Raw genomic sequence first — 27,544 nt, 5'->3', positions numbered from 1 at the left:
GTGAAAAGATTCACGAGTGATGGGTTGGGCCTTCAAAGAAGACCATACAAGCCCAAGTCCATCAGCTAAGTATCCAATTTAGACCCATTCAGCAATTCCCGGAGACTAGTTCCCCGTCGGCCACCAGAAAGTGTGAAAAATGCTCCGGCGAGGTTTCTTCTTCCCGGCGACGCTCGGAAAATCACGGCAGCTACAACATCTCGTCTGCTGCCGTTTCATCTTCGAACCCGTTTTATCCCATTCTGTTCCCCAGCAAACCAGGTACTATTTCTTCAAATTCTGATATTTTATTTCTGCAAAAATCATGCATTTACACTTATAACTGTTTAATTTGAAGTGATTGTGCTAATCTCATGATATATTAGTCTCTTGAATGCAGTATGCAAGGTTTTTGAGAGAGGAGTTACTGTTGGGCCACGCTTAGTCGTACAAAAATGGGATTTTGGATTGATGAATTCGGGCCGGTATTACTGTACGGCTGGAAAAGCTGGGGAAACGTCGAACGGCGGTGGGAATGATGCTGTTGCAGAGAGTTCCGGTGAGTTTAAAGAAGATAAAATCAAGAGGAAGAAACTGAAGGGTAAAAGACAGGTAGTGAAGTGGTTGAAGTTCTTCAGGTGGAAGAAGAAGAAAGAGTTCCAAAGAATGACAGCTGAAGAAAGAATCCTTTTCAAATTGAGGAAGGTAATGTTTTTCTTGTAGCATGTTATTTAGTTCAGTGGAAGTTCTGTAAGATGATGTTTGAAGTAAACCTGTACCTATGCTGGTGAGAGGTCACAGGTACTCCTGGAATTAGTCGAGGTATGCGCAAACTCGCCTGACTCCACCGTAGTAAAGATAAAAAGATGATTCTTGAACTTTGAACTACTTATGCTGCACGGTATCTTTTGAAATTGTCTTAGCTTGTTAATTTCATTCGAATTAATCAATAAGCAATACCTCAATCGCAACCTAATTAAGGTCGGCTAGTTGAATCTTCTATATCTATTTCACTGTATCCGGCATCATTTCATTCCAATACTCATAATATCCCCTGCATTGACATTCAAGTCTATAGGTTGCCTAAGAAGAATGTCTTAACAAATATGGATCTAATGTAAGTGTAAGAACAAATAAGTCTTGATCCCAACTAGTTGGTATCTTTTATATATATCTTTTGGTTATATTTTTTCCTGTTTTCAGTTAATTATGCATTCTTCCTAGCAGTTGTGAGTCTTTTTGTTTATATACTTCATTATAAATATAGTTTATGGGAAAGGAGGACTAGTTCTCTAGATATGCTTGTTCTAGCCTTTTGTTTCCTGAAAGGATTACTCTTTGCCATTTCTGAACATAGAAATTATGTGTTCCTAACATATGACTTTCTTGAGGTTGAATAATTTAATGGACTTCCGGTATCAATCTAGTCATGTCAAAAGGATATCTCAGTTGTTCTGGTTCTGTTGTCATTTGTAAATCTAGAACTGTTTTTGTGGTGAGTTGTGACGTTAGTTTCTTCACTTATTTACTTGCCACTAGATGCTAAAGAATAAATTGCTCTTTAGATAATTACTTTATGGCAATTCGTGATCCAAGACAATTATGGATGGGGTTGCTCCACCTACTTTATGTCACTGTCAAATACAATTGAAGTATTTAGGGATTGCAATTTTTCATCTTTCTAGGCACGGAAGAAAGAGGAGAGGCTTGTTGAAGCTCTTAGGAAGGTTGAGCCTAAGGAGATACCGGAGGCTACTCATGACCCAGAAATATTGACACCAGAAGAACACTTCTACTTCCTGAAAATGGGGGAGAAGTGCAAGAATTATGTACCAGTTGGAAGACGTGGGATATACCAGGGTGTGATCCTTAATATGCACTTGCATTGGAAGAAGCACCAAACTCTGAAAGTGGTGGTGAAAACCTTCTCTCCTGAGGAGGTTAAGGAAATAGCTGTAGAGCTTGCAAGATTAAGTGGTGGAATCGTTCTTGATATCCAGGATGATGACACCATTATAATGTACAGGGGAAAGAATTATTCTCAACCACCAACTGAGATAATGTCTCCAAGAAGTACTCTTTCCAGGAAAAAGGTTCTCTTACTGTCTGCTAATTTTTGGGTATGCTATAATGTGGATCCCCACTTTTTCGCGCTCTTATTTTTGTTATTGCTCCTTTACACAGGCCTTAGATAAATCTAAATACAGAGATTCCTTAAGAGCTGTTGAGAGATACATTCCACGGCTGGAGCAAGATCTTGAGCTGCTTCGGTTGCAAGCTGAAAATAAAACTGATGCTCCTGACAAAAATCAAGAGGCTGGCTTTGAGAAATTTCAGCCTGAACACCGTTCAGATCAGCAAATTGAGGCATCTGATAAGCTCAAACGGATAATGATTGAAAATGAAGAACAGAGTGAAGAAAATGATTCCATGGTAGATACAGATATATGCTCAGATTCTGAAGATCTTTCAGATATTTTTGAAACAGACTCTGAGGAAGAGCATGAAGAGAAAGCTGAAGAACCACTTTATTTGGATGTGTTTGAAAAGTTTCCAGTGCAAAGTAATGGAGATGCACAGGATTTCGAGGAGCATTTGCGTCAAATATCTTCTAACTCGAGGAAAGAGAAATCACCAGGTGAAGATGTCGACACACCAGGTCTTGATGAGGTTGATAAGATTATTCTGCAAGCTACATCACTTTTGAAGAATCAGAAGAGATGAAAAGTGGTTTATTCGTTAGCTAAAGTTCCAACAGAGGTTTGTTCATGAGAGGCCTGTTATAGTCAACAGCTGCAACTGCACATTTTCACCACTTCAGTCCTAAGAGTTCTATAGACAGGGGCGAGAAGGGAACCACCGTGATGAACTTGTCTTCAACGAGGGCCCAGACACGTTGTGGTAGAGGAACACTCGTGCAAAGTTGTTTTGCTGAACAAAGAGGATTACAACATTAGCAATTTCATTCTGGGGTTCCTGGACAATAGGATTATTGTTATCCAAGGGTTTGATTCTTCCCTAATCCGAGTGGAAGTTCATAAGTATGAGCAGTCCTAATCTGGTGCCACTTACAGAACTCTTCCCTTTACGAGTCTACACAAGAAAGAACTTACTCACTCATATCTGATATTTACTTCGCGACTATAGTACATTACAATGGTTTGGTTAAAAACTGCATACTTCAAACCCGTAACCTATTTAGTTTCTCAGAAATGTATGAAATACAAAGCTGATGACTGCCATTACTTTGTTTTTGTCAACTATGTTTAGTATGTCAAAAGAGCATTTCTAAGAAAAATTGTGCTGGTGTTGCTTTGGGTTATTGAGATCTTGTTGAATTATAATAGTGTATCACTTCTTATATGAAATAGAATCTAAGTTAGATTCAAGATTCAAACTTAATGAATTCGACCAAGATTGTTAGTTCTAACATCACTTTACTTTTGAAATTCAAGATTCAAATTTAATAATTTTTTAACATCGAATATACAGAATCTGGATCCATGATTCTGATTCGAATTATTGATCGTTAAACTCCCCACTTAACAGATGAATACTTTAATTTCACAAATTTAAATATTCTCTAACCCTAGCCAGCCGTTCTCTAAACAATTATGAGCATGTTTATACATATATTAAAAGACTTTGAGTTAAATTAATTATTGAACCCTTCCTAGCACCCCTTTCTAGATATATATATATATATTAAGCACAAAAAATATTTTTATCAACACATTTGCAACATGCAGCACCCCAGTGTCAGAATACAAGTTCCATTTGGTGGTCAAAAAGACATAATAATTGAACTATGTGATAATAACACAAGTCCAAAAAATCATGCCCACACATATCACTCTTTTTTTAGATATTGCAAATCATAAATAAAAAACACATTGCTAAGTAAGAAACCAACACAAGTTAGTAGATTTAGATGGCGAAATTAGAATTTACTGTTTATGAATTTTAATAATTTCTAATATAGTAATCAAAATTATTGAATTTAATAGAATTTACAGTTGATGATATTTTAATTCTGACTCTTTTTTTTTTTACAAAAATTAAAAAAATGAATCTTGAATTTCGATTATAAAAAATGAATTAAGTTATAATGGTACCAATATCGAATTTCTATGCACCTCCCACCCACCATCTATACAACAAAAACTTCTTTTCCTTAAAAAGAAATAAAAAAATTTCTTTAAAAAAATTATTTTCCATACAATCCAAACAAGATCTGTCAGAGTCACGTGCCTTTCTCACGTGACTCCAAATCTTTACTTATTTTGTATTTCAGTGCTCCACTCTCTCAGCTTCTCTACTCTCTCCCTTTTCTTCTCCATCGCCGGTAAGTCAACACTCACTGAATCTGAAAAATTCTTAAGAGAGTTACACTTTTATCTGCTTTACCCTTTTGTAATTTTATGTAGTTTGACGGATTTTTTGAGTTATTTTGATGATTTAGCCAAATGGGGTGTTAAAGAACATGTCTTTATATACATGTATCAAGAATTATGCAAACTTTAGGTTTAATAGTTATTATAATGTTCATATGTGAATAAAAGTGACTGAGAAGTGTGAAAGTTTCATACTTTAGGGTAATTACTAGTATGTTTTGTTTGTACTTCTGTTTTATGCTTACATTTGCTTGAAAGAGAAAAAGGGATCTACTTTGTGGGAATTTTGATTTTAGAGATTTTGACCTTAACTTTCATCTTTAGATACTATGGGTTTTAGTTTTTTTTGTGGCTTTTGAAAATTTTACTCACTCTTTTTAATTTTTTAGAGACCTAGTTGTGTTTGGTATTAAGGAAAATGTTTTGTAAATTATTTCCTCGAAAAGTTTTTCAGATGTTTGGTTGGTGAGTGGAAAATATTAATCAAGGATGGATGTTAATAGCTTGATTGACCATGTTTCTGGGAGATTTTTTATTTGAAAAAAGTGAGGTGTCTGGCCAAACTTTTGGGAGAAAATAAGAGTTTTTGAGGAGTAAGGGAAGATTTGGTTAAACATTAATTGTTGCTCAAAGGTGTTTTTTTTTTAATTTTATTAGCCAAACACAAATTGTTCCTCACCAAAAGTACTTTTCTTGGAAAACACTTTTCAAAATAAGTTGATTTTGAAGTCTGACCAAACATGTTATAATTGGGAGGATTAAATTATGATTTGTTTTGGGAATTTGATGAAATTTCTTATTTATTGAAAATAATGTTCAAGTGTTGTTGTAGCAAGTATGTGGATTAAGGGTCGTGATATTTGTTAAAAGATGATTTTTTGTATGCCATAGGTGAATCCTTTTGATGGAAATTTTTCCCATGATAAGTGTTGCCCAATTACTTCTTTGGTGAAATACTTTCTAGGAAATTGTTTTCCTCCTTTACCATACACGTTGGAGAATCCCTAATTTGACTTGTTCATCAGAATAATATGCAGTTGAAAAGAATCAAACGGATACAGTTTTCACATAGTCAGGTCCAACTATTTTGCAGTTGAGGCGTAGTTGATTGATCACTTCCACTGATTTCGCTATGATTCTTGTATTTGCCTTTTGTGCCCCGATTCCTTAAAAAAAGTGTAATAGCTGTAGGGTAGTTTCCGTCTGATTTTTGATAGATCGTCAAATTGGAGTTCAACTTATACTTACAAGTGAAGTCAGATAGGAATGTGAAAATTGTGGAGTAGCTCATTGAGTAACACCTTCTCTAATGTATGTACGTTGTTCGTTCTGTGAATTGCAGATAACAGGAAAGGGTCCTCAAGTCAGGCATTGAGAAAAAATGGCAAGTCAGGGAGAAGCTCACCCCTACGTTCCGCATGATCTAACATTGCCTGGTTTTGTTCCCCTATTCCTCTCACAGTCAGAAATTGTTGGTGTATATGGCATCTCATCCGTACTGGTTGTGGTGTTCATGTGGATATTCTCAGGTAATTATTCAATGATTATTGCATGACTGATTTGTTCTCCTCTTCTCCTTATATAGTATTTCGCTTAGTATCTTAGTCTTCATTTTTACTACTACCTATTGCTTCATTTGCTTTGTTAGTCTTGCTATTTTGCTGTCATTATTTTCCTTTCAATCCTGATTACACTTCTTTTAAGCCGAGGGTCTATCCGAATCGGCATCTCTACCTTACAGTAGGGATAAGATCTTCTTACATCCTACCTTCCCCATATCCCACTTGTGGGACTACGATTGGTATGTTGTTGTAATTGCAGGCTGTCTTTACCATAAAAAAGAGAATCTAGTTTGATGTTAATGTCAACCCACAACATTACTGACTTGTGAATAGGATTAAAGAAGATATTGAACCCTAAAACGTCGAGTTGTACAGCTTATCCTATGCCTCAGTCAGGACTTCAAGCAGTCTTGACAATTATTTCACTTTTCAATTAAGCTCATGCAACCTGTAAGTGTTAGTTTCATGTACTCAAAAGTTTAGTAGTGAATGATAAATGAGGACATAAATTACTATAATGTTGGTCTTTTCTATCTAATTCTATACTACATAATTTTCGGCTGCATTAGTGTTATACATGTCTATATGCTAAGTCCATCTTTTTCATTCTCCATTGTGGCCCATTTCGTTTTCTAACTTCTTTTCTCCATCTTCTCCTTGCTAGGATTTGTTCCTAAATTATCAAAGACTGACAGGGTACTCATGTGCTGGTGGATTTTCACGGGCCTAACCCACATGGTCCTTGAGGGCTATTTCGTTTTTACTCCAGATTTCTACCAAAAGACTAGTCCCGTTTACCTTGCTGAAGTCTGTAAGTCTCAATTTAGCAAGTCTTCTTACAATCAAGAACAGTTCATTTGTATTAGGATATGTTTCTAATTTGACCTATAAAAGTACCAACACAAACAATATATTGCAGGGAAAGAATACAGCAAAGGTGATTCAAGATATGTAGGCCGAGATGCTGCAGTTGTTAGTGTTGAAGGGGTTACGGCTGTCATAGAGGGGCCAGCATGCCTTCTTGCAGTGTAAGTATCATTCTCAAGTGATATTAACTTGTCATGCACCTTGAGACTGTCGGAATCAATGTGCTTATCCTAAGGGGTTGCTTGTTCACATTCTAGTTTTGCATGAACTTATAATGTACCGGATATTATGCGGGAAATAACAATGAAGGATTGTATTGCAGTGATCATTAATTATACAAGGAATAACTTAACTGATAACAATATACAGGGAATATAATTTTGATTAAGTAATAATACAAGGAATATAATGTAACAGTTACTTATTTTAAGGGTATTTCTCTCCTCGAATATTTTATCCACTATTCTTATTCCACACTTTATCCCGCATAAAATAGCATTTTTATTTCTCGTGTAATTTAATGTCGGCATTCTTTGATAGCGCCAACCAACACTACATTAGATTATTGGGGGATTATTTGTTCTTATACAACCATCCAAATGCTGCATTTAATCATGCGGATTGTTTTCCTTGGATAACTGTGGTGGTTGAGTCAACTTGCATGCATCTCTAGTAATTTCACGTGGTACCTGCTACCTCTCAGTAGCTCATGTACCACGTAACTCTGTCCACCAAGGCTTTGGAAGTTAGAAAGAAATTTCTTGCCTCTGCTTCAACCAAATATTGTATGCGGGATTTGATGCTGGGATCGTTTTGACTAAATCCTTTCAACCAAACTATTAGTAGAAGTATATGGACGGGGCAGGGACATGTTTACAAGTTTGCTTCTGTAAACCTCACTGTGGTTTTGGCATTGGCAGGTATGCTATAGCTACTAAGAAGGCATACAGACACGTACTTCAACTATCCATTTGTTTGGGGCAGCTCTATGGCACGGCTATATACTTCATAACGGCTATTTTGGAAGGCGATAATTTTTCTACAAGCCCCTTCTATTACTACGCTTACTATGTCTTTGCAAATCATTTCTGGGTTTGGATACCAAGTCTCATAGTGATCCACTGCTGGAAGAAAATATGTGCTGCTGTCCGCGTCCACGAGCAGAAGACCAAGACCCGCTGAGGTGATTCTAAACATAGACATCCAAAAGCCTCAACTGAATAACATTGTCACATTTCTATTTCTTTGTATGGTTGTTGAGTTTAATTGTCTGCATTAGAAACAATGCTGGATTATTATCTCTGTTCTTGAAATCTGCTCATTCCTGCTGGAAAATGTCATTCTATATCTATGTTCTCCGTCTATATTTCTTAGTTCAGCGTCTTGTATACTAACACTACCAGGAGATATAAAATGGCATGATGACAAAATGAAATTCTGCATTTCCGCAACTTTCAACAACAAATAAAATCTGAAGATTATTACTTAAAACAGCGTCACTAACTCCACGAGATAGTGGGAGTTCATTGGATATGTTGTTGTTGTATTACTTAAAAATCACTGCACTACGCATTGATGTGATAAATTAACTGTAGATTACTTCTACAGAGAATAACAATGTACACTTGAACAAGTTTTATAAAGAGTTCACGTGATCTTTGAGTTAAAAGTTTGCGTGATTGTCTTAACTTTTGTAAGTAAATTCTTATCCAATGAATGTAATTGTGTATCTTTTCAACTAAAATGAGTGGCTAAACCTATGTTTACGAAATAAAACATGTATTATGATTGTATACGTTATGAGTTCTTTCATTTTAATTTGATTTCTAATAGTTACAAACATTAGAAGAGGAAAGGATCAAAATAGTCTCTTTTCTTTGGGTTAAGGCTCGAAGTGATCCTTGAATTTTTATATGGAGCACTAATAGTCCCTCATGTTTGTAATATTTGGTGCACTTTTGATCCTCCTCCAAAATTTTTACCTACTTTTTAGCATCGATTTTATCCATAACCGATGTATGAGATGTTCAATCGTCATTTTATTTATTAATATTAAGTAGAAATAACAACTCCATATGAAAGAATGTGAGAAGTAAAACACTTTGTTTTGTGTAGTAGAAATCGTGTTGCAGGTAAATATACATTGATGATGCAAAAAATTATTACATTATTAGTGTATAAAATTTAAATAAAAAAAAAACATAGAATATAAGTGTATATATGTTACACGAAAATGAATATCATTCTGCATATTATATGATAAACATATATAATTTCATTTCTAGAGATTAAGGGAAATTGATAACACGGCAGCTAGTACAAACCAACCTAAAAAGAAATATCCCACTAATATTGTTGGTTCCACATCTTCTGGCTCCTGTAATTATATGTTTATATACAATTAAAAAACGTAAATATCGATAAAAATGTTATTTTACTTATTTTTTAGTGCTTGATAATATTAATCGCTTTTAAAGTAATATATTGATATAAAAATTATTAATTGAGTAATGAATTAGTACCTGAGGAGGAGGAGTCCCCGTAGAGGGCGGAGTTGGATCAACTTCAAATGGCCATTTGTAATCATCTGGTGCTTCACTCCTTACCAAACTCCAATCATACAGCCTTCTCTCCTCTGGTGTTGACAAAATTGAATATGATTCCTATATACTTCAAAAGGAATAAATTAATCTCTAAAACTTTCTTTATTAATAATAAAAAATGAAATGAAAATTAGTACTTTTAGGAGTTGAAGCTTCTTGTTAAGCTCTTCTTCTACCAATCCTTCATTCATAATTTCTTCAACCTTTTTCTTGTACGCCACTGGAACCTATATATATATATATTGTACGAACACAAAGAACAAACATCAAACAAATTATTCTTTTCATTTAAACTTTGATCAAAATTGCCGTAACAATACAGAATAGTGTATTTTAAAGGTATATATATGTTCACATACGCATCATAAAAAAAATATCTATAAAGTTTGGTATCGTAACAGCAGTTTCGATCAAAATTGATCCTTTTCCCTTTCTTTTTTATCTGTGGGATGGGTGAAAAAAAGTTAAAAGAGAGGTAGTGTGGACCTCAGCATATGAACATTTTCTTGAAAGTCCTAGTATTCCATAGTGATTTATATCTGTTATTGCTGCATTCTAAAATGAAACTTATTAGTCAAATGAAGGACAAAAAAAAAGGTAAAATCATAGTCAAAATCGAATTTAAAATCTTGAAAAGAAAGAAAAAAGACAGATCTGCAGAGTACCTATGCCGAGAAGAGCTTTTTCAACATTAAGAGCAGAGATAATAGAAGGGGGAATTTCAACGGGTGAGGTTTCATCTGTGTCTATCGCTGAGGCTGTGTCGCTGCTACTGGAGTTTCCAACTATTAACGCCAATTTTCTGCTCTGTTTTCGAAAATTTATAAAACAAGTTACATTGTTGGAGGCTATGTAATTTTGAGTTGTAATTGTTGGGAATTTTTGGGTGTAAATGTTGGGAGTTGCAGCCATCCTGTATATCTTCTTCTCTATATTTCTTTTCCTTTCTTCTTAACAATTTAGATTTAAAAAAAAAAAAGTATGGGCAATTCAGCACCATTCATTACCAATCTATTACACTATTAAATAACACAATATTACTCATTGCACAAAATATATAGACAACAAAGTCGTTGTAGTATAGTGGTAAGTATTCCCGCCTGTCACGCGGGTGACCCGGGTTCGATCCCCGGCAACGGCGTTTATATCTTTTTTTGTAAGCCTATGAAAGTTCAGGTAGCCAACCAGCTAAGCTTTTACCGGCTGCGGATGAAACTTGTTCGTTTTTTTTTTTCCACCAATATTATTAAGAAAAAAATGTCATTCTATATCTCTGTTTATTACTTAAACCAGTCTCTCTAACTTCACGAGATAGTGATAAGGTTTGGTACACTTTAGACTTGGGATTTCAGTGGGTATGTTGTTGTTATTGTATTACTTAGAAATCATTGTACTATGCATTGATGTGATAAATTAACTATATATATATATTACATATCTTAACAAGAAGGAAAATCTTCCATATGATTTTCCAAGGTGGACTTTCCTGTCCATAACCTAAACAAATATTACAAAAGATTGAAATAATAGATCCCCTTACATAAGGGTCTGTACAAAGATATGAAGCTCCTGTGAGGTAGCAAATGTTCGATAGAATAGTTGAAGTGCACACAAACTAATCCAGAGAGACGGCTGTTATTAGAAAACAAAATAGGATTTGATAGAACAAATGATCAAGCAGTCCTGTTTTCATGGGGGTGGACGTTTGCGTGGATAAATGCATACCATGCAGCAGAAATATACACCAAAAGACCCGAAGAAACGAGGATTATGAGGAAAGTAACTGATATAATAGTAGATTTAGCTCCACAGTATAGCATCCCAGTCTTGATCTCAATCACATTCAACATAGAAACCATGAGAAACAAGCAGCCCATAACAGAGGAGATAGCTGTCATCAACATTCCTGCTCTAAGGAGTGTTCCATTGACAATAACACTGAAACCATGAGACAGATCTTCGCTATACAGAAGATTGAGGGAGAGTTTTATGGCCTGTGCTATTAGTGATGAGAAGAGAAAGAAACTGAACGAAAGCACCTCGAAGATTACTAGTTGTTTTACAGTTAGAATCCCTGGCTGACAACGTTTGCTACTGTTGAGGCTCTTTTGCCCTGGAGATGCTAGAGATAGCCCCACAAAAATGGCAATGGTAAACAGTGAGTTCACATTTATGACTCCGTCTAGAGCTGTCACGGCCACACTCTGCTTGCCTCTGCTGTCTGAGTTTCTGCCAAATCGCAACAGCAAGATTATTTTAAAAATGAACAAGTACATAGCGAAAGGGGAATTCCCTCACCAACAAGGTGAAAGGTTAGGTAATCAACCAACTGAGCTACTAAAATTCTCCGGATTATGCATTTAGGTTATGTATTTTTCCAACTATAAAACTTCGTAACAATTCAAAACAAAGCCAGCCAACCATTCTAAACATGTACATAACCAGTAAGCTAACACATTAAAAGTGCCTAAAAATACAAAGGATTCAAACTATACATACACTAGCAGTTCTATCACTCCAATTTAACTGATTATAGCTCGCGATTTTTTCTTGATTACCAGCAAACATTTGTTATGAAAAACATAAATCATATAAATATTCTTTACAATAACTTTAAAATGTAAGCTACATACCCTGAAGGTGGCATGGCTGTTCTCTAAAGCTGAAAGGAGTAGTTATGTATTTGCTTTCTATGAATGTTTATGGTGACTGGAAAAACTAATCTACAGCCCTGAGGTTTTATAAATGTGTATCCTCAATTTGGAGGTAAAGTATTTTAATGCATGATTTGCATGTAGAGAGAGAGAGAAATATTTTGTTTAACTGTTCATTTTTCGTATTTGGATCAATTTGCATACTTGAAAAAAGCTATGATAGAATTTGAGTAGAGTGAGTTACAAGTAAAGATTAATATTCTAAAGAAAAGGGAAAACATCTGCATCTTTTAAGAGTTCAATCATTCTTTATAAATATTTTTTTAATTAATATATGACCCCCCCCCTTTGCTGTTTTGCATAAAGAGTTAGGAAATTGATGATATAAAACTAAGGGTGTTAATCGTTCTGTTTCGATTATTGTAGTATGTGTTGAGTCCAGAACATAACTAGTAAAAATCAGACTCATACTGACTTGGAAAATGTAAGAATTTTATATACAGTCAAGTCATTGAAAGAGAAGTACAAGTTATAAAGAATAAGACAAGTAACTCGTTACAACGAGTTAAATTGCAGTCCTCCAAGAGCTTAGTAGTTCAATATACAATTTAACATTGATAATGTATAGTTACATCAATTAACGAAATTTACTTAACAAAGTAAGGAAGATCAAGGACATAAAGGAGGAAATAAGCCCAAGTGACACCAGAAATTCCACCAAAAAAGAATCCACCAGTGAATTTAGCCCATCCATCTGCAGTTTGCAGTTGATCTGGTACTTTTTTCCTGCCAGTCAATGTTAGTGCTGGTGCTGTTGATGGATCTCCTTCTTTGAATGATGAAATTCCATAAATTGTCAAACACATACTAAGGATCACAACAAGTCCTGCTGCTGCCAATGAACCAGCTCCCCCTGCAACAATATTTTCGACACACAAATTAGATATATACGTGTACAATAAGTTGAGTTGCAGAACTGTTTTGTAAATGACCTTGTTAGACCAAATTTTGTAGATGTTAGATGACTGTTATCTATTTGCAAAACTCTAAAAAACTAGGGACATCTACGGTGTGAATCAACCGCGAGTTATAAAGATTAAACTCATCCAGTTAAAATTCTATAGTCGGATTTTACCTGCATAGGCTGTGTTTCTTAACGGACCAGCCTTTACGAATGGGCCAACTAGTAAGAATCCATGGGCCAGGCCCACTTCTACTCCCCGGAGAAGTGGGTTCACTGCGGTCCGGTAGGCAGGCAAGTTGGAGAGATACCATGCAATCAATGGACTTGAGGTGACTGGAGTTTCAAGACTTCCAATGAAAGGGTCACCATTAAGGGGCTGAATCACTTGGAAAGTAGGCTGCAGAATCAAGAAAAACAACACAAAACAAACCAAAATTTACATTTTGTTAGAATTTTTTTTTCTTATAAGATAAGCTTTAGGTATGACATTTGAGTATTTTTTTTTCAGATTCATTGATCTGTCTGTCACTACCAAAGTATTAAATTACTGAATTTCCTCAACACAAGAGAAACCTTTTATATAATGGCAAAAGGTGATTAAAAAAAGTTAGTACCATGTATAGTTGTGCTTGCCTTCACTTAGAAACTCTACGCCCCCTGTTAGATTAAGGCATACTCTCAACTTGATTTTACATTGCGAGATTGAAATCTAAGTGTGACATTTTAATAACTTTCAAGATTTCTCTTTAGAATTTTTAGCTCCACAATTTATCTAAATAAAAAAACAGAAATCCATACTATAGGTGATTTTTTTCTCATTTGCCGAGCCTTAGTGGACAGAATTACTCAATGGATCAGAAATTTTAAATTTATGAGTTCTGAGTAGATTATTGAACATATTAAGTGAATTTTTTAACACAAATATAAAATCTATCGATTTGACCCCCTGTTGAGGCACGTACAAATTGATCTGAACATCATAATTATCTCAAAAAAAAAGTAATCAAATTCAAGAACATGATAATAAGAAGAGTGATGATTACTTTATCAGCTTGGACAGCCTTGACGGTGAAGCAAGACTTTCTAGTTGAAGGGAAGATCTTTAAAGGTGCACCAGTAATGCCTTTGGGAGTGACTAGGCCGTGACCTCTGGTTAAAGACGAAGCAAAGCTGCTCTTCAACTGGCTAGCCATTGTGGATGCTGCAGTAGCCATTCTGGAAAAATATTGTTTGGCAGTACTGCTGCTTGTTTGATCAGAATATAACAAAAGATGCAGACAAATCTTGTTAATGACTGGCAAAGAAAATCTTTTGGGTTTACAGATTTTGGTGGTTCTTAGGGTGGATCAAACTCTTACGTGGGAGCTTCTTATTGGTTAGTTTTAAAACATTATCTCTTATCCAAACTGCATTGGTCAAGAATGGATCATTCATAGCTTACTTGATTTTTGTATAAAGAAAACAAGGAAAGAAAGTCCTGTTTACATCCTTCGGGGTGGCCCAGTGGTTTGGGTATGAGACTTCCAGGTTGGAGCCTCAGGTTCAAAACCCCTTCCCAGCGAAAGCAAAGAGTTTGTCTTCTAGGTTAAGTTTGCCGCATCAGGCCTATTTTGTGCGGGTTACGTTTTTTGTGTGTGATTTGCAAGCGCACCTTGAAAACAGAAAAGTCCCTATTTACACCAAAATGACTAAAAAATTTTACATTATAAGAACACAAATTAAATTGAGAAGGGATTAAGTAATTTTGGCATGCTTAATAGTTGAGTTGCGCAAATCAGCTTATAGTCGAATATTTTTTGTTAACATGAGAATCAATGGGGTTGTCACTTAAGCAATTTTACAGAGTCCAGAGCCTAAATGACAATTTTTTTCATCAATAATTCCAGAAGGGTAACAAAATCGAAACAGACCAAAAGGGTAAAGGCGTGACCCCTCACACGCCTTATTAACTTTTTTTATTGAATGACGCGTGAGAATCACGCCTTGGCTGGCAAGCGCATTTTTGTTATGTTTCTAATAGTTTTGAGGCGTTTTTGAACCAAAAACCAAATGGATGATATTTCATCTCCAATAGTTCAAAGGTGACCATTTATCGTTGATTAAATTAAAACAATTTAAATGTAAGACATGTATCTTATATTTGGTTCCATTTTTGACAAGCATATAAACCACTTTCAAGCCAAATTTGTATTTCGTGAACAGCTATCCATTTAGTCTTTAGACTAAACTATCCAACTTGAACTGGTTGATTTGGAGAAACCAACTTCTTTCTTTTTTGATAACCGTGATGCCTGGACCAACTTTCACATAGATGAAAAGAATATCTGATATTTGAACGTGAGACCTCATGACTCTCAACCACTTCATAGACCATTAAACCACGCCCTTCAGCCCTTGAGTGCTAGATAACACTTCTTTTTTTTTCTTTTTTTATATAACTAAGATTAGCCACCTAACACATTACACACATTATGCATTGCGCGATTACCACTAAACCAGAGCCTGAGGCCAGAATTAGAATCAAGAACAAAATGTGCGGATATGCTAGCGTTTAAAGTAAAAATTCATTACATTACCCCAAGAGATCAACGGTTCGATATACAACTTTGATTCATAAAAGTTACATCAATTAACGAAATTTACTTAACAAAGTAAGGAAGATCAAGGACGTATAGGAGGAAATAAGCCCAAGTGACACCAGAAATTCCACCAAAAAAGAATCCACCAGTAAATTTAGCCCATCCATCTGCAGTTTGCAATTGATCTGGTACTTTTTTCCTACCAGTCAATGTCAATGCTGGTGCTGTTGATGGATCTCCTTCTTTGAATGATGAAATTCCATAAATTGTCAAACACATGCTAAGGATCACTACAAGTCCTGCTGCTGCCAATGAACCAGCTCCCCCTGCATACAATACGCCGGGTTCATCATCTATTGTATGTACATAAAAAAAATTGACCATAGTGTAATTTTTCGGCAAATGAGGTTGAATTGAATTCTCTTCCATCCTCCCCTTCCTTGTTAGTTAACCGTGTATATAACTTAAACTCTGGGTAACTATGAATTGGATTATACCTGCATAAGCTGTGTTTCTTAATGGACCAGCTTTTACAAAAGGCCCAACTAGTAAGAATCCATGGGCCAGGCCCACTTCTACTCCCCGGAGAAGCGGGTTCACCGCGGTCCGGTAGGCAGGCAAGTTGGATAGGTACCATGCAATCAATGGGCTTGAGGTGACTGGAGTTTCAAGACTTCCAATGAAAGGGTCACCATTCAGTGGCTGAACCACTTGGAAAGTAGGCTGCAGAAACAAAGAAGATCAGGACATGAATTAACCATATACATGATTCGAAGAGGGTTCGATTGAATTCTATTATATCGTGCAGGGTGGAAATAAAAATTGTAATTAGGAAACTTAGTGGAGTTACGTGGTCAAAAAGGGTTTCAATTGAATCTAATTTATAGAAAAAAAATTGAAATTGTATATGTTTGGATTTCATATGTGAAATATTATCATTTTTTGAATCTCGTCGTTAGAATTTCTGATTTTCGAAAAACACAAAGAAAATATTAAAATTCAAGAACATGATATAATAAGAAGAGTGATAATTACTTTATCAGCTTGGACAGCCTTGATGGTGAAGCAAGACTTTCTTGTTGAAGGGAAAATCTTGAAAGGCGCACCAGAAATGCCTTTGGGAATAAGAAGGCCGTGACCTCTGGTTAAAGACGAAGCAAAGCTGCTCTTCAACTGGCTAGCCATTGTGGAAGCTGCAGTAGCCATTTTGCAAATATTGTTACACTTAGGTCAGACAGGAATATAACTAAGATTCAAACATGAACATGAGGATTTTTTAATTTTTTGGTGGCAGACAAATTTTGTGGTTCTGAAGGTGGATGACTCTTACGTGGGAGCTTGTGATTGGTTGTAAAATAATAAAACGTTATCCCTTATCCATACCTCATTGGTTTAAAATGGATGATCAACACTACATGATTCCTTTGGACCTTTATTTTTTTTCATTTTTGTAAGTTCTAAAATTTTAATGTTGAGAATCCATTTTTTACGTTAATAAATTACTTGGAGATTATTACAAATAATAACCCACAGTAAGTAAATGAAAAAAATGAAGTCGTGAACTTCTGTTAATTGAATTCCATCTCTTCTATTACATTTACATTACATTACATAGAAATCATTCACACATCATGATCGATCTACGTCCAAGCACCGCGCCCGATCTGACTATCACGGGTGGCTCGTTTTACCAGGACGAGAACAAGTTCAACATTTCTTTGTTTCCCTGAATTGGTACACACTAGCAAGTAGACAAACTAGTTTATATATAATTTTCAGTAAACATCACGAAGCAAACGTTAAACATGAGATTAATGGATATAAACATGAAACAGTACACAGTGCATATATTCAAAGATCAAAATATCAGCTTTTACACCAGATTAGAAATAGACAAGTAGGCTACATTCAGTATTAAATTCGCCCACACGAGCAAATTAAGCAAACTCCAAGGTTAAACACTAATAGTTAAAGGGATAATCATCAAAGTTTCCTGATCAATGCAGGTAAGGAGCCTGGTAATGGTAGCCATTTCCGAAAAAGTCGTGGCCTGGAGAGAAGTTGTAAGCAGGAGCACCTATGAAAGATGGGACATGAGTGTTGGTCGGTCCAGGGTAAGCATATGGTCCGTCATAAACAGGTTGCGGATACCTATCAGTCATTCTGGGATAGAAGTTCTTCTCAGGGACGACATTATTTACTCGGGGGCCATTTCCGACACCATTGGGACGAGGTCTTTTGGATTGAGGTTTTGCAACTTCAGTTGCCTTTTTCTTGTCGGCCTTTGCTTTCTCCAGCTGATGAACCCTTTTCTGAAGGGGATCCACAAGGTATTGCTCCTCAAGCTTATGGTCTTCAATGCATTTTAGTACAGCCTTTAGTGCAGACAACTCTTTCTCATTGACATCATTCTGGAGAAAAAACAATTAATTATTCCAAACGACTACATAAAATAAAAATTACACCCCTTTACAGCAAGCCTGGAATGGATTACTATTTAGGTGCCTCCTTGTTCGACCGAGGTCGAGTGTTCAATCCTCATGTAGTGTAATACCCTAAATTTTGTGCCTTTTTGGCAATAGAGGAAATAGAGTCTGGAGGTATTAAACCCCTAGCTTTTTATAACGTAAAGACTAAGTAAATCCATGAGATCAAATTATTAACGACCACTTGAATGAAAAATCATTATCTCCTATGATATGCAAAAAAATAGTTTCAACAAACTTACCATGCTAGTAATTTTTTAAAAGAAGTACTCATCCTCCTCTGTTAAGTTGCAAATTATGCACATTTTTGTGTTTCCGAAATGATATTTTACAATATGTTCACTTTTTAAATTGTGACACCGCTTATGAGAAGTTCTACATACACCATTGTACGCCCCAAGAGATTTTTATACATGGACCATGACACAACAGTAAACACCGAACAGGCTTCATTTGGAAAGCAATATGATAAAAAGAAAAATGTCTAGTCCAAATTATACCAAGGCACAAGGAACAAACCTGCACAGTAGGTGATGCATTTCCAGAATTGGAAGGTGTAGATGCTTTGCTAGCTTCATTCAAGTAGGATTTCAATAGAGAAACAGGTGGAAACTGCTCTGTCAGCTCAAATGCAAAAGCTAAATTAACAGCGTCTATATGTCTTCCATTGTTTATCAACACATCAATAACACCTGTATAGAACAAGCAGCAAACCATTCAAGCAGATAAGAGAAATGAAGCTTTAGCTTATTTTTTGATAAGTAAGACTGCACTGACAAGTAAAGTATCTTCACAATGTCAGTTCTCTCAATAAATAATTATGTGCAACCATTTATACTAAAGTATGGATCAGTAACCTAGAAAAAAAGGTAAATAACTAGCTAACAACAAGTTTAAAACGTTTTACACCATCAATGTATACAAAAGCACAAAAAAAGGGGAAATATCAAAGATGTGATGTATTCCTTTGCAGTCAAGTGTCTGGTGAATTTGCTTATGAGTTTCAAATCGCTTTATCATTCTAGCTTTATATGTTACTTCCTATTTTAAAAGTTCTCCATTCGTATCAAATTAAGTTATTAAATATCTGGACTCCAAAAGAATTAAGACTTTCAACAAGCTAGATGAGAACACTGCATTCTGTAATTTTTACCATGATATTACTATTTTTTGAACCATCATAAGATTGCTCTTTGAAAAATCAAGGGGAGAAAATAAAGGTTAAAAAAAAAAAAGGGGGGGGGGGGGGGTTAAGAGGCCTTAAGAACTCGTGAAAAATAGAAAATGGAGAAAAACCCTTGAACAATTAATTCTATAAGTTATGGAAACCAACCTGGCATTCTGTCAGATAATCCAAGGGAACGACAGAGATCAGCTGTTTGGCGACGACGTGAAACCATGGGTATCAGCTTGGATAAGTTCTCCTGGTTAAAGTTGGAACTAATACTAAAAGTAGCAAGCAGTTGTAAGAATGCATGAGCCTCCAAAGAATTTCCATTATTTGCATCAACATCAAGTTCATCCAACTTCGGGTTCCACTCTTCAGCAATAGCTTTTGCACGTCCTCTAGTATTTTCTGATATTATACTTGAAATGGAATCTGTATCCAGGGTGTTCAATAAAGTACTAAGGCATTCCAGCAACATAATACAAGTTCGTCGCAGTCCCAAAAGATTAGCATCTTTTTTAGCATCAGAAATAGACACATCAGAGTTGTAAAACCCGTGCAGTGAATCCAGAACCAGAGAGGCGGGATTGGTTGAAGCTCTTAAAGCAAGTGGAATCTCCTCCCTGAGTGCTGCCAGGTTTTTACGGTTGTCTGATATGAATTTGTGCAGACCTTCAGAATCCATATTTCGGCATAGATTAACTAGCTCTGGATAAGACTTAACTTCCACAACACTATCCTGAAAAGATTTCCATGTATCCCCTGTAACAAGCCCAATTTCTGTTAAATTATCGGGTTTCTCTTCCAGAACAGATGGCTCGTCTTCAACTACACAATTAATGACAGTTGGTTCCACAGAACAAGGGTTCCTATGCTTCTCCAAAGCAATTGAAATGGCAGAAACTGCTGCATCTCTTTTCTCCTGGAGCCTCTGAAGAGAAGCTTGCTCTTTAGCAATAACAGCTGCTTGACGCTTCTCCAATATCTCTGTAGATTGAACAATTTTTGTCTCGAACTCTTTCTCTTGGTCTTCTAGTTCAGTGAAACGCCTCTTCAAGGATTTCTGAAGCCCATTAAAGTGCTCTTCAAGTTGCTTCCACTGCAGGTTGAGAGTAACAGCACGGTGACTTTCCAACTCAGCGAATGCTTTCTGTAGTTGCTGTATCTTAGATGTTGTAGAGTCCATCAATGTTGCAACTGATTGTGTATCTTCCATGGCAAAACTCCCTGATAAACTATTGAAATTTCAATAAATGCTTGAGATAATTGTGATAAAGCAACAAAATGTGCATACTCAATATAATTATAGAAGTTCTAATTTTAGATCTTTTTGATGTTGCATTATTATTTGTCGACAGATTATTGAAAGAGGTCATACATATTACACACCTAAGCCTAATTAAATTAGTTTTTACGAATCTCAATACCAATTTTTTTTCTTCTAATTCTTCAACTTTTCTTTTCATAGAGTATGTCAGAGTTGGTCATAAATGCTCTTAAACTTATTTCACATCACCGATGCTAACAGAGCCTTTCCCAGTACAAAATACCTGCTAATCTTTTTGAAAGAGCTGCTGAGAACCCAAAATGGGATCACAGTTACAGGTTCTTCACCCATAGCCAAAAAGAGAGAAAATGGCAGACCCACAAACAGAGGAAAAAACAGTTATTTTGGGGAAAGGGGTGATAGTGCTTGGCAATTAAACCAGAATGCGGTTTAGTTTTGATTACTTGCAAGACTATTCAACCCAGAACCTCATTATTTTCACTCTGTATATCGTGAATCAAAAAATCTTGTGTTAAGGCTAAAGCTGGTCAAGCCATAGTTGTGATTATTAATACAAGTAAGTTGTGATCTATTTTGTATCTTATATGACCATGTCAAAGTTATCATAAAAGACTAATTCACTTACTTAGCTTAAAGAACTTGATATCAAAAAAAAAACTTATTGCTAGTTCACTAAAGCCATGCATGCAGTAGAAAAGCAAAATTATGCCAAACACTGTAAATCTTGCCACATTTCATTAATTTTCCTATCTATTTGGTATGAGAAAGAAACATAACCATCATTCTTTGACGTCGTAATTCAGTAAAACTCCTAAAGTAGGCTAGCAACTACTAAGTAAACATAAATGTGCCATATTACACATAGAAACAACAGGTTACTCGAAATTCAGGATTAACAGATATAGAAAAATAATACTCCACAGAATGCATTGTCAAAATGTCAGGTTACTATATAAAAACACAAAATACTAACATCGATTCTCCAATAATTTATTTTAAAAAATAAAACAAATAGAGAGCCGGCAGCAACATACTCGTGAATACACCAAGTATAATTTCACTGAAGCTCAAGTAAACGCCAGTAGTTATACTGACGATCGACAAAATACACTGACAAAATAAAAAGATCAACTACTAAAATCCAAAAAAACTCAGCTCCAGCGAACATTCAAAAGAACAAACTTCATAAAAAGTAAAAACTCTACTAGTTAATTGTAGACGATTAAACGCTTGATCTGAATGTACTGAGTGATGTCAACGAAGCAAAATTAAACAGAATTTCAAGTGAACTTACACGATCGGCGTAGGCGGCGATAGGCGAAGAAGAGGTGTCGGCGGCAAATTACGCCGGAGATTTTAGACCATTTTGGGTTTGGGAGGGTTTGAAGGAGAAAAAAGAGGAAAGTGAAATGGAGAGTACAATTTATTATACAGCTACCCGACAGAGACCACTCACTCACGCAGACAGCGCACAAGCCACAATGAATAAAAAGAGCTTTCTACTACAGTACTCCCTCCTTTACAGCTTTTTTTTTAAAAAAAAATTAAAAATATAAAAAAAATAACAATAATTAATTTAATTTTTTTATTTTTTCCCTCTCAATCTTAATTAGACGAGGACATGACTCAACTAGCTAGTGTTTGTTCATAAAATTTTAAATATTTTTACTATTATTAGCAAAATTTTACATGCGTTTGGTATAGAATTTCGGAGAAATATTTCACTTTCAAAAAAGTATATGTTTTATAATAAACTCATAAGCTTATACTCTTATTTATGATGAAAATGTTTGGTGAAAAGCTAGGACAACAAACATATTTAGTATGAATTTGAAGAAGAAGAAGAAAACAAAAGAAAAATATCATTGATTTGTATATGAAAAAACTAAGCTTACTATTTGTAATTGAAAGTGTTGGTATTTAAGCATTTTGATATTAAAATTAAAATTTTAAGTGTATATGTTAGTGGGTATAAATTGACAAGAATATGGTTATTATAATGATGTAATTCTTATAACCACTATTTGTCATAATCTACCACTAATTTTACTTATTATTCTACTTTATTATACTTTGTAACTTATGTATATTTAGGCTGTTTATTGACTCAATTTACTATTAATTATTTTTATATTCATTATAAGGAAGAATACCTTGCCTATAGGCTGTAAATAATGTGGTTACTTTGTATTCGGAAGGGGAGATATAATCCCAAGAAATATGAAAAGTGGAAAAGATATTTTTGTGTTTAGTAGTGAAAGAGAGAACTGAGACGAAGAAAATATTATAAGTCTTCAACTATTTTACTATACAAGAGTTTTGAACTCTTCAACTAAATTCGAAGTTGTTTGAATTATACGATGTTATTGGATTGTGTCCTTAAGGAACAAGTCAAGAGTGATATTGTTGGATCAATGTAAACTGTATCATAGTGGACTTGTCTCCTTTAAGAGAACGAGATATTCGTGCCTCAACCTAAATGATTAATTTATTCACTTTGTTCATTTTATTTTTAATCGTGATTTATTTTATTTGTAGTATCTCACACCAACATGCAACAAGAAGTGACTTCAAAAAACAAGTTCAGATAAAAATTGTATATAATATATGCATAACTATATAAATTTTGTACAAAAAATTATAAATGAGATTTAGTCAAAAGCTATAAATAATGGGTATTTTTATAAAATGCAAATTTTAGAAATTTTAAATTTTTTTAAAAACACAAATTTGGACGAGATTCTAATTTTTTTTCTAGAACTATTTTTGGGGAATAGGGCAAATGAAGAAAAGAAAATGCATCATGAATATACTTCATCACTTGTCTCTACCTTTTATTCGTTCTATGATTCTTCTTTCTGCTTAATGAAACTTGAGATGTTTGTCAAATATATTTGTCAAGCAATGTCAGATTATATGGCCAAACATTAGTTCTCAAATATATTTGTGGCAAAACAGACCCTATGTTTAAGATTATCCGTAATAAGACGTTAGATAATAAATCGTTGATGATGCAGATCAGGATAGAAGGTTAACAGGTAGTAATGTGTTGTATCAATATTCGTTTATACTAGTAGTCATATTATTACTCTTGTTGTTTCTAGTCCTTCTATTTATATTTGATTATTTTTTTACTCTGATTATTCTATTATTTTATTGTACGCAATTACTTTTCAAAGTATTCTATTATGTTTTTACATTCGATACCATTTTTTAAAACCGCATTAGACATTTTACGATTTATCAAAAATAATCTATTTACCTATATCAATAGGGATAATTGATAAAATATGCTTACCGTATCCATTTTCAAAAGTATATTAGATATATTGTTATTGTTACTTCAAATATGTAACTTTTATTTTATCTTTTTTGAAATTTCATATGAATCCATAATTAAAACTAAAAGTTTAACCGTTCAAAATTAAAATAATATCACATAATTTAAAAAAAAAAAGAAAAGAAAATAGTACATGAATTTATATAGGTTCTACTATTCATTTGCTATATACTAAAACTAACTAACTCTCGCATACACAAATAATATATAATCCTATTCATAAAAATTAAGCAAAAGAAAAAAGATATTCTTGATCCTGATCATATAATATTTAGTCTTATTATTGAGAGTTCGATTATCAATGGTGCAAAAATATGGGAGCTCTCAATGTTTTCCTAAAAAAAACTATGAAATACTTTTTGAGAAAACTATACTTAGAAATATTATTTTAAAAGGTCGATCAGACACTAATAATGTATATATAAAATTTATTGACCAAATATAATTAGTCCTCACCAAGAAAAATAAATTAAAAAGAACGTTTTTAAATACTAAAAAGTTAATTTACACGATTATTAATTAGGTTCGAATTATTTTTGAATATTCCTTAACATGTTTTACATTTTGTTTGGATCATTGTTATCCATTGTTTCATAATGTATTGCACTGTATTATACTCTATTGTACTATATTGTATAGTAGATACAATGTTTGGCTAGATTGTATTGTTTCTTGTTGTTTAATAACATTTTAATTGTTTGGTTTGATTGTATAGTACTGTATTGTAATTTATAAATTTTCTAAAAAATATCCTTAATTATTCTAGGTTAGGAGGTTTGACTAGGTTTAAATAATTAAGCTAAAGGGTAAAATAGTATTTTGAAATATTATGTAAAGATATAATTGAAAAAAGGAAATTAAGTAATAATGAAAACACATCAAATTGGTTGTTCCATAAAATAAGGGTTTCCATTGTTACGTAACAACGAAATTTAACAATACAGTATAATTCATTTTAAGTAACAAATACAATGGATAACAATGATTCAAACATAGTGTTAAAAGGTATCGCTACAATCTTAAACAACCAAATTGTGGAGCCTCGCATTCATTTTATTGATAATATAGTTGTGAATTAAAATAATAAAGTTAAAAATCTATTTATTTATTTTATTAATTTTTGGTTCATAAATGTGCAATTTAATTTGTGGTAAGGTCAACTATAGCTTAATTTCAATAATTGTGAAAATAAAACTGAGATTTGATTAAATGTTCCTATCTGTTCAGTGCAAAATCAAACGCTTTTTTAAAGTTAAAGATTAATCTACTTTAAGAAAAAAAATTTAAAAATCCCATGTTAGCAAATTAACGAATCATTACTATTTCAAAATTGTTTGCTTTAGTCTTATTGGAGATAATACAGGTTTAAAGGAATAATTATATATGTTCAATTAGTTAGTTAATCTGTTGATTAGTTAGTTAGGAGTTAGCTAATTTGTTAATGAGTTAGTTAGGAGTTAGTCAATACATTCCACATGTATATATAGTACCATACTTCATCTTTGTAAGTAAAAGTTTTCAGATAATACAAATCAAAATTTCCCAAACTGATTTCTCTCTTCTACTCTGTTCATATTTGTTCATGGTATCAGAGCATTTGAATCTGAGATTCAGATTCACAATTATTCGATCTTGAGTCTTATTTTCAGAGTTTAAGCCATTATCACAAGTTGAAGAATATGGTGGAAACAACATCAGAAGGAAGTGTAGCTGGGATTTCAGCTGATACTATTGATGGAATTGAAAAAAATCGAAATCACCCCCTGTATCTTCATCCATCTGATACTCCAGGTAGTGTCTTGACTTCTGTTCAACTCACAGGAACTGAGAACTACTCACTATGGAGCAGATCTTTGATGATCAATCTTAGGGCAAAAAGTAAGCTCGGCTTTGTTCTAGGAACATGTCGAAAAACAGATTATAATTCAGCATTGGAGGAGCAGTGGGAGAAGTGTAATGCATTTGTGTTAGCATGGATCATGAACGCAGTATCCAAGGAGCTATTGAGTGGAATTGTGTATGCCTCAGACGCAACTATGGTCTGGGCAGATCTGAATGAAAGATTCAACAAAGTTGATGGATCTAGAAGCTATCAACTCCATCGCGAAATCTGCACACTTAATCAAGGTAACATGACAGTTTCAGGGTATTTCACAAAATTACGCCTCTTATGAGATGAATTTGATGCGTTGGTTCCTCCACCTACTTGTAACTGTGACAAATCTAGGACGTATGTTGATCATTTACAGTTCCTACGATTGTTTGCTTTTCTGATGGGATTAAGTGAGGTATACAGTCATGCTCGTAGTCAAATTTTAATGATGAATCCCATGCCTAGTGTAAGTAAAGCTTATGCCATGATAGTAGCTGATGAAAGCCAAAGAGTAACAGCAGGATCTAGGATTGGTGGTGATCTAAATGAATCAATGGCTTTGTATGCTAGTAGAGGACGAGGTACTCATAATTTGAATGAATCATTGTATAATGATAGAAGAAATAATCAGTTTCCGAATGATCCAATGGCTATGTACACTGGGAAAGGTGGATACACAAATAATGGATCTGGAAGTAGTGGTGGATATTATGGATCTGGAAGTAGTGGATCTGGAAATAATAGTGGAAATAATGGTGGATATCCCAGGCAGAAGAAAAATTGGCATCTCTTTTGTGATTATTGCAAGTTACATGGACACACTAAGGATATATGTTTTAAGCTCATTGGATATCCAGCTGATTGGAAGTTCAAGAAAAAACTTGGATCAGGAGGATCAACAGGTGCAGGAAATAATGGGAGAGACATTGTTAATCATGCTTATGTTGACAATCCTAGAGATGCATTTGGATTTATGGATCATAGTTCAGCATATCCATGCCAAGGTTCAATTAACAAACCACCATCAACCAGTACTTCTAGAGGAAATAATGATCATATTAATAAGGAGGAGCAGCATGTAGCTAAACCTCCTATGGCCAATACTGCTAGTGCTCATATGGCAGGTGTCGCGCCCCATTTTCGCGGAAAACGGGTTTTGTGCACGACCTAACAACTCTTTTGGGATTTTTGAGTTTTGGAGTCGCCACCTAACGAATTAAGGCGCGTTAGGGCACCTATCTAACCTAACTAAGTCTAACTAAGGTCAACGGGCCAGAGATTAGGGTAAGGGTTCAAATTACCTCGAGGGGAAGGGGTTAGGCATCCCTCGAGATCCACAAGTGTGGGTCCCGGCCGTATCTCATGCAATCTATGTGGGGGTACAAGTAGCAATCAAGGTCGTTTAATTTATTAATTTATTAATCTTACTAAGTGATAACAATTAATACTATTAATTTAAGCATGCAACGCTAGGTGATGGCAATAAACAATCAAGTTTTATTTAAGCATGAGACTAAGTTATAAACAAAATTTATAAACAATTAATATGTGAGAAAGTAAGGTTTTGAAAATTAAGCAAGTTTTGAATATGAATTTTTATTTTTTAAAAATGTTTGTTTCTTTATAGGGATGATGTCACGATATTATTGATCGCGCTCCTCCACCATAGAAACAATTTTGATTTGAGGTCGGTATAAAAAATAGTTATGTTTTGAAAAATGATTTAAAAGATTTAGTTCACACGTAGGCACATAAACATTTACATATAAATGCACATAATTCTTTTT

The 27,544-nt window shown here is 34.4% G+C and overlaps 7 protein-coding genes and 1 non-coding gene across 10 annotated transcripts; 3 read left to right on the top strand and 5 right to left on the bottom strand.

Annotated features, from left to right (window-relative positions):
- Positions 1-22: 22 nt before the first annotated feature.
- LOC107022522 (uncharacterized CRM domain-containing protein At3g25440, chloroplastic) lies at positions 23-3,301 on the top strand. 2 transcript variants are annotated; one of them, XM_027917891.1, is made up of 4 exons: positions 23-261; positions 380-684; positions 1,665-2,072; positions 2,164-3,301. In XM_027917891.1, the coding sequence occupies exons 2-4, from the start codon at positions 451-453 to the stop codon at positions 2,701-2,703; spliced, it is 1,182 nt and encodes a 393-aa protein (XP_027773692.1). In that variant the 5' UTR covers positions 23-261; positions 380-450; the 3' UTR covers positions 2,704-3,301. The 2 variants fall into 2 exon arrangements, with proteins under 2 accessions (XP_027773692.1, XP_027773691.1); XM_027917890.1 differs by having other exon boundaries at positions 39-261; positions 366-684.
- Positions 3,302-4,174: 873 nt separating this feature from the next.
- Positions 4,175-8,232, top strand: LOC107023447 (probable 3-beta-hydroxysteroid-Delta(8),Delta(7)-isomerase). The gene is made up of 5 exons (XM_015224141.2): positions 4,175-4,324; positions 5,716-5,902; positions 6,600-6,746; positions 6,855-6,963; positions 7,723-8,232. Exons 2-5 carry the CDS (start codon positions 5,755-5,757, stop codon positions 7,982-7,984), a joined length of 666 nt encoding a protein of 221 aa, XP_015079627.1. The 5' UTR covers positions 4,175-4,324; positions 5,716-5,754; the 3' UTR covers positions 7,985-8,232.
- Positions 8,233-8,928: 696 nt separating this feature from the next.
- LOC107021247 (NAD(P)H-quinone oxidoreductase subunit U, chloroplastic) lies at positions 8,929-10,367 on the bottom strand. Its single transcript, XM_015221868.2, has 5 exons — positions 10,071-10,367; positions 9,892-9,953; positions 9,543-9,632; positions 9,325-9,465; positions 8,929-9,179 (listed from the first exon to the last, which is right to left on the bottom strand). The coding sequence occupies exons 1-5, from the start codon at positions 10,315-10,317 to the stop codon at positions 9,084-9,086; spliced, it is 636 nt and encodes a 211-aa protein (XP_015077354.1). The 5' UTR covers positions 10,318-10,367; the 3' UTR covers positions 8,929-9,083.
- A 107-nt stretch (positions 10,368-10,474) lies between these two features.
- TRNAD-GUC lies at positions 10,475-10,546 on the top strand. Its single transcript has one exon. It is a non-coding gene; the product is annotated as a tRNA-Asp (tRNA).
- A 250-nt stretch (positions 10,547-10,796) lies between these two features.
- On the bottom strand, positions 10,797-12,460 carry LOC107022604. Its single transcript, XM_015223201.2, has 2 exons — positions 12,039-12,460; positions 10,797-11,634 (listed from the first exon to the last, which is right to left on the bottom strand). The coding sequence occupies exons 1-2, from the start codon at positions 12,050-12,052 to the stop codon at positions 11,079-11,081; spliced, it is 570 nt and encodes a 189-aa protein (XP_015078687.1). The 5' UTR covers positions 12,053-12,460; the 3' UTR covers positions 10,797-11,078.
- Positions 12,461-12,570: 110 nt separating this feature from the next.
- LOC107022540 (photosystem I reaction center subunit XI, chloroplastic-like) lies at positions 12,571-14,325 on the bottom strand. Its single transcript, XM_015223130.2, has 3 exons — positions 14,067-14,325; positions 13,195-13,420; positions 12,571-12,972 (listed from the first exon to the last, which is right to left on the bottom strand). Exons 1-3 carry the CDS (start codon positions 14,235-14,237, stop codon positions 12,707-12,709), a joined length of 663 nt encoding a protein of 220 aa, XP_015078616.1. The 5' UTR covers positions 14,238-14,325; the 3' UTR covers positions 12,571-12,706.
- Positions 14,326-15,565: 1,240 nt separating this feature from the next.
- Positions 15,566-16,912, bottom strand: LOC107022538 (photosystem I reaction center subunit XI, chloroplastic). Its single transcript, XM_015223129.1, has 3 exons — positions 16,638-16,912; positions 16,100-16,325; positions 15,566-15,928 (listed from the first exon to the last, which is right to left on the bottom strand). The coding sequence occupies exons 1-3, from the start codon at positions 16,806-16,808 to the stop codon at positions 15,663-15,665; spliced, it is 663 nt and encodes a 220-aa protein (XP_015078615.1). The 5' UTR covers positions 16,809-16,912; the 3' UTR covers positions 15,566-15,662.
- A 480-nt stretch (positions 16,913-17,392) lies between these two features.
- LOC107022537 (FRIGIDA-like protein 3) lies at positions 17,393-21,996 on the bottom strand. Of its 2 annotated transcripts, none has more exons than XM_015223128.2 (4): positions 21,839-21,996; positions 19,422-20,491; positions 18,608-18,780; positions 17,393-18,013 (listed from the first exon to the last, which is right to left on the bottom strand). In XM_015223128.2, exons 2-4 carry the CDS (start codon positions 20,470-20,472, stop codon positions 17,600-17,602), a joined length of 1,638 nt encoding a protein of 545 aa, XP_015078614.1. In that variant the 5' UTR covers positions 20,473-20,491; positions 21,839-21,996; the 3' UTR covers positions 17,393-17,599. The 2 variants fall into 2 exon arrangements, with proteins under 2 accessions (XP_015078614.1, XP_015078613.1); XM_015223127.2 differs by having other exon boundaries at positions 19,422-20,483.
- Positions 21,997-27,544: the final 5,548 nt, after the last annotated feature.

Source organism: Solanum pennellii, chromosome 6 (assembly GCF_001406875.1).
Source record: "Solanum pennellii chromosome 6, SPENNV200".
In the NCBI taxonomy this organism is placed as follows: domain Eukaryota; kingdom Viridiplantae; phylum Streptophyta; class Magnoliopsida; order Solanales; family Solanaceae; genus Solanum; species Solanum pennellii.
Note: the sequence above shows the minus strand (reverse complement) of the source record. Positions and strands in the feature narration are given on the sequence as shown.

Excerpts from the sequence above, each read along its gene's own strand:
- LOC107022522 (XM_027917890.1), top strand. The coding sequence starts at position 140 with ATGCTCCGGCGAGGTTTCTTCTTCCCGGCGACGCTCGGAAAATCACGG. Across the intron at positions 262-365 it reads TCTGTTCCCCAGCAAACCAG|TCTCTTGAATGCAGTATGCA; the intron begins GTACTATTTCTT and ends ATGATATATTAG. Across the intron at positions 685-1,664 it reads TCCTTTTCAAATTGAGGAAG|GCACGGAAGAAAGAGGAGAG; the intron begins GTAATGTTTTTC and ends TCATCTTTCTAG.
- LOC107023447 (XM_015224141.2), top strand. The coding sequence starts at position 5,755 with ATGGCAAGTCAGGGAGAAGCTCACCCCTACGTTCCGCATGATCTAACA. Across the intron at positions 5,903-6,599 it reads GTTCATGTGGATATTCTCAG|GATTTGTTCCTAAATTATCA; the intron begins GTAATTATTCAA and ends TCTCCTTGCTAG. Across the intron at positions 6,747-6,854 it reads CGTTTACCTTGCTGAAGTCT|GGAAAGAATACAGCAAAGGT; the intron begins GTAAGTCTCAAT and ends AATATATTGCAG.
- LOC107021247 (XM_015221868.2), bottom strand. The coding sequence starts at position 10,317 with ATGGCTGCAACTCCCAACATTTACACCCAAAAATTCCCAACAATTACA. Across the intron at positions 9,633-9,891 it reads GAAAATGTTCATATGCTGAG|GTTCCAGTGGCGTACAAGAA; the intron begins GTCCACACTACC and ends ATATATATATAG. Across the intron at positions 9,180-9,324 it reads CGGGGACTCCTCCTCCTCAG|GAGCCAGAAGATGTGGAACC; the intron begins GTACTAATTCAT and ends ATATAATTACAG.
- LOC107022540 (XM_015223130.2), bottom strand. The coding sequence starts at position 14,237 with ATGGCTACTGCAGCATCCACAATGGCTAGCCAGTTGAAGAGCAGCTTT. Across the intron at positions 13,421-14,066 it reads AGGCTGTCCAAGCTGATAAA|CCTACTTTCCAAGTGATTCA; the intron begins GTAATCATCACT and ends TTGATTCTGCAG. Across the intron at positions 12,973-13,194 it reads AAGAAACACAGCCTATGCAG|GGGGAGCTGGTTCATTGGCA; the intron begins GTAAAATCCGAC and ends ATATTGTTGCAG.
- LOC107022538 (XM_015223129.1), bottom strand. The coding sequence starts at position 16,808 with ATGGCTACTGCAGCTTCCACAATGGCTAGCCAGTTGAAGAGCAGCTTT. Across the intron at positions 16,326-16,637 it reads AGGCTGTCCAAGCTGATAAA|CCTACTTTCCAAGTGGTTCA; the intron begins GTAATTATCACT and ends TTGTTTCTGCAG. Across the intron at positions 15,929-16,099 it reads AAGAAACACAGCTTATGCAG|GGGGAGCTGGTTCATTGGCA; the intron begins GTATAATCCAAT and ends TATTGTATGCAG.
- LOC107022537 (XM_015223128.2), bottom strand. The coding sequence starts at position 20,472 with ATGGAAGATACACAATCAGTTGCAACATTGATGGACTCTACAACATCT. Across the intron at positions 18,781-19,421 it reads ATTATCTGACAGAATGCCAG|GTGTTATTGATGTGTTGATA; the intron begins GTTGGTTTCCAT and ends TGTTCTATACAG. Across the intron at positions 18,014-18,607 it reads ATGCATCACCTACTGTGCAG|AATGATGTCAATGAGAAAGA; the intron begins GTTTGTTCCTTG and ends TTTTTTCTCCAG.